The sequence below is a fragment of the Sturnus vulgaris genome, unplaced genomic scaffold (genome assembly GCF_052056855.1).
Source record: "Sturnus vulgaris isolate bStuVul1 unplaced genomic scaffold, bStuVul1.hap1 Scaffold_192, whole genome shotgun sequence".
Lineage (NCBI taxonomy): Eukaryota > Metazoa > Chordata > Aves > Passeriformes > Sturnidae > Sturnus > Sturnus vulgaris.
In genome coordinates this window covers 2,534,463-2,539,052 of record NW_028276155.1, presented here as the reverse complement: position 1 = coordinate 2,539,052, position 4,590 = coordinate 2,534,463, and the positions used below count along the sequence as shown (strand labels likewise).

Here is a 4,590-nt window from a genome sequence, read left to right as displayed (position 1 = left end):
TTCTCCCAGCCCAGCAGTGCTGGGGCACTGCCTGCAGCCACCCCGGGCACAGCACAGAGGCACAGAGAGCTTCAATCAGTCAGGGCTGGGAAGATGCTCAGAAGTGCCTGGGGCAGAATCACTCCCAGCCCTTGGCACAGGAAGCCTCTGGCTGCAGGACAATGCAGCTGCAGCTCCTGCAGTGATCTCCTAAAGCTGGAACATCCCAATGCCTGCAGACTGTGTGAGTACATTCTCTGATGATCTCTTGTGCAGAGCAACCAGGGGTACCCAGGGCTGTGGTGCAGAGCAGGGTCCTGCAGCCCAGGGTGCTGTGCTGGGGCAGGGACTCTGCTGCCTGCCAGGGACAGCTCTCAGCCAGCCCTGGGAGCTGCTCCCAGCACTGGGGGACAAGGTCTGGGTGGAAGGATACAGCTAGTGAGGCTTGGAAGTGTTCTCCCTGTGTGGTGAGGATGCTGCATAGTTCAGAACTGCTCCCAGCATAACATTTAACTCCAGAATGTTTCTAGGTAGATTAGACAAGGAGCACATTGAGGCAGGGCCTGCATAAACGGGAAAATCATGATTTTATAATCTACTGCTCTTCATTGCGTAGAAGGGAAATTGCATATAGATATTAATCTCTAAGTTCAGTTTGGAAAAAATATAATATTTTTTTCTTGGATTTTAATAAAGCAGGCACTGACAGAAATTATCACAGGGTCCCTCACAGGCAGCATCAGTGTCACTTTTCCAGCCTCCTCAGGATTGCTATGACATTGCCATCAGAGCCTGCAGAGGCAGAGCTGACCCTGGGCAGTGCCCTGTGCTGGGAGGGGTGTGCAGGGCAGAGCTGAACCCCCAGGGCTGGGCTGGGCTCTGGCAGCACTGGCAGGGCCCAGCCCTGGGCACAGGGAAGCAGCTGCTGGCAGGGACAGCTCCAGGCAGCAGAGTCCTGGGCAGGCAGTGGGGGGAAAGTGCCACCAAGCTGGGCTGGGATATTTCAAGTCCTCTCCAAACTGAACTATTCCATCATTACTTTTCTTACAGATCCCCATGCCAAGACACAGCAAATGTCCAACAGCAGCTCCATCAGCCACTTCCTCCTGCTGCCATTTGCAGGCACGCGGCAGCTGCAGCTCCTGCACTTCTGCCTCTTCCTGGCCATCTCCCTGGCTGCCCTCCTGGCCAACGGCCTCATCATCAGCGCCGTAGCCTGCGGCCACCACCTGCACACCCCCATGTTCTTCTTCCTGCTCAACCTGGCCCTCACTGACCTGGGCTCCATCTGCACCACTGTCCCCAAAGCCATGCACAATTCCCTCTGGGACACCAGCAACATCTCCTATGAAGGATGTGCTACACAGGTTTTCTTCTTTATATTCTTTATATCAGCAGAGTTTTCCGTCCTGACCATCATGTGCTACGACCGCTACGTGTCCATCTGCAAACCCCTGCACTACGGGACCCTCCTGGGCAGCAGAGCTTGTGCCCACATGGCAGCAGCTGCCTGGGCCAGTGGCTTTCTCTATGCTCTGCTGCACACAGCCAATACATTTTCCCTGCCCCTGTGCCATGACAATGCCCTGGGGGGATTCTTCTGTGAAATCCCCCAGATCCTCAAACTCTTCTGCTCACACTCCTACATCAGGGAACTTGGGCTTCTTGCTCTTAGTGCCTGTTTAGTATTTGGCTGTTTTGTGTTCATTGTTTTCTCCTATGTGCAGATCTTCAGGGCTGTACTGAGGATCCCCTCTGAGCAGGGACGGCACAAAGCCTTTTCCACCTGCCTCCCTCACCTGGCTGTGGTCTCCTTGTTTCTCAGCACTGGCTTTTTTGCCTACCTGAAGCCCCCTACCATCTCCTCCCCATCTCTGGATCTGGAACTGTCAGTTCTCTATTCGGTGGTGCCTCCAGCCCTGAATCCCCTTATTTACAGCCTGAGGAACCAGGAGCTCAAGGCTGCAGTGCAAACATTGATGACTGGATGGTTTTACAAACAGTAAACAGTTTCCTAGTTTTTGTAAATCACTTCCAATAAAAACGTCTTTGATACTACTCGTTTGGTTTGGTTATTGAATTGCTCTTTTATTTCCTTTTTTTTCATATTTTAACATATTCCACAGAGAAATACTATTTTTTGAGCCATATTTCATTTTGTTTCTCCCCATGATTTCTGTGGCCACAGATTGTGTCAATGAGGGGCTGCAATCTCAGTGGCTTTAAATGAACCTAAGGACCTCACTCCCAGAAAAGTTGTCTGCAGAGATGCCCCTTTTGTTTCGTTCCCTGGAGCTGCAGCAGCAATGTCTGTGTGCAGAGCTGGGGGCAGATCAGTGCTGGCACAGCAGCTGTGCCCAGCAGCAGCAGCAGCACTTGGTGTTGCCAGTGCTGCTCCCGTGCCACTGCCCCGCTGCCCTCCTGGCCCTCGTGTTGCTGCAGGGCCTGAGTGCTCTCAGGGCCGAGCAGAGCCCTGGGGGTGGCAGTGCCGGGGCTGCAGCAGGGACAGGCCATGGGCACTGCTGGGGCAGCGCTGACGCCTCAGGGCAGGGCCTGGGGGCTCCAGGCTCCTTGGCCAGGCTCTCTCCACAACACTTGGCCAGCCCAGTGCTGAGCAGAGAAAAGCCCCGGGAGCAGCCCCAGGCTGGCCATGGGCAGGCTGGGGGCAAACAGCATGGCTGGTGCTCTGCAAGGTCCCTGCAAGGGGGACACCCTGGCAAGGAGCAGCAGAGCAGGGGCTGATCCATCCCCAGTGCACTGGACACCCCAGGGCAGCATCCCAGAGCGTCCTCATGCACCTGCCAACAGCATCCCCCCTCTGCAGCCCTGGCCTCTCCCCCAGCTCACACAGGAGCTGCATCCTTGCAGGCACACACACGGCAGCACTGGCTCAGGAGCCCCTGTTTGCATTGCACACAGCAGGCTCAGCACCCCCATGGTGCTGCTGTGGGGACATGGAGATGAGTGAGCACAAATGGACCCCTGGTGACACAAGAACCTGCAGTGTCACAATGGATTCTTGGTGCCATGACACCCTGCAGTGTCAGTGTCACAGTGGTGTCTGAGTCCCTCTGCAGAGCCCTCCTACCCTCCAGCACATCCACACTCACACCCACCTTGGTGCCATCTGCACATTTGCTGATGCTGCACTCAATGCCCTCATCCAGATCATCAGTGCAGATATTGAAATCCACGCTGGCTGGCTCTGATCCCTCAGCCATCCTGTAGGTGCCCTGTGATAGCACTCAAGGTGATCTGTTCCATCACCTCACCAGGCACCCAGGTCAGGCTGACAGGCCTGCACTTCCCCACATCCTCCTTCCAGCCCTTCTTGGGGATGGGCTCACATTGGCACTTCCAGTCCTCTGGCACCTCCCTGCTGAGCCAGCACTGATGAGAAATGATGGAGAGCAGCTTGGGGAGCTCATCCAGCACCTCCCTCATCCCCCTAGGATGGATTCCATCCAGTCCCAGAGACACCTGTGAGCGTCTGAGTGGCTCAGCAGGTCCCCAGCTGCTTCCTCCTGGATTACAGGGGTCTGTTCTGCTCCCTGTCCCCATCTCCCAGCTCAGGAGAACACTTGTCCTGAGGACAACTTGTTCTATTGTTGAAAACTGAGGCAAAGTATGGGTTGAGTACCTCAGCCTTTTCCTCATCTTTGTTAACCATATCCTCCCCAGGATGGAATAAAGATTCTCCTTACTCCTACTTTGGCCACTAATGTATTGAGAAACTCATTTTTTGTTATCAGTCACAGAACTGGTCAGGTTAAGTCCTAATTGAGCTTTCACTTCTCTACTTTTCTTTCTGCATGATCTAACAACATCCATTTATATTTCCTGAGTTACCTGCCCATTGGTCAAAAGGTGATGCAGCTTCTTTTTTCCTTGAGCTCCTGGAAAAAGCTCCATGCCCAGCCAGTCTAGTCATTTTTCCTCGCTAGCTCACTTTTGGCACAGAGGGACAGACTGCTCCTGCTCCTTCAAGATTAATTCCTTGAAGTGTATGCATCCTTCTTGGATCCCTTGGATCCCGTCCATCCCTTTGTTTTTAAGGGGCACTTCCTTTAAAAATATCAGTACCTGAATCAGTTATCCCCAAATCTTCATCCTGAAAAGGCCAGTCTACTCTCCACAATTCCAGTATAGGAGTTTTGTTGATGCCCCTCTTTTTATCACAGAATATTGAAAACTCGATTATTTCATGGTCTCTGTAGCCCAGGCAGCCTCTGACCACCACGTCTCCCACCAGCCCTTCTCTCTTTGTGAACAGCAGGAGACAGAGCTTTCCTTGGGAGTGGGAAGAGAAGGAAACCTCCCCAAAGTGCAGCCTGGAAGGTTCAGCCTGGAGGTGAGGAGACAGAAAAGTCCCTGCCAGGGCAGAATGTTGGTGCCCGAGGTGTCCCAGCGTGAGGCTGGGCCATGCCATGGCTCTGTGTGCCAGGAGCCGGCAGCGCTGGGTGCAGGGAGCCCAGGGAGGGCACAGCAATGCTGGGCTGAGAAATGCTGGGGGGGACAGCGAGATGGGCGTGTGCAGCCGGCCAGGGCACAGGAGCAGCACGCACAGGGGGCACAGCCTGCAGGAGAGATGGCCAAGGGCTGGGCAGGGCT

The 4,590-nt window shown here is 54.4% G+C and overlaps 1 protein-coding gene across 1 annotated transcript; it reads left to right on the top strand.

Annotated features, from left to right (window-relative positions):
- The first annotated feature begins 1,052 nt into the window (after positions 1-1,052).
- On the top strand, positions 1,053-2,209 carry LOC148218248 (olfactory receptor 14I1-like). Its single transcript, XM_088157853.1, has 2 exons — positions 1,053-1,493; positions 2,168-2,209. Exons 1-2 carry the CDS (start codon positions 1,053-1,055, stop codon positions 2,207-2,209), a joined length of 483 nt encoding a protein of 160 aa, XP_088013979.1.
- Positions 2,210-4,590: the final 2,381 nt, after the last annotated feature.

Excerpts from the sequence above, each read along its gene's own strand:
- LOC148218248 (XM_088157853.1), top strand. The coding sequence starts at position 1,053 with ATGTCCAACAGCAGCTCCATCAGCCACTTCCTCCTGCTGCCATTTGCA. Across the intron at positions 1,494-2,167 it reads ACATGGCAGCAGCTGCCTGG|ATTGTGTCAATGAGGGGCTG; the intron begins GCCAGTGGCTTT and ends CTGTGGCCACAG.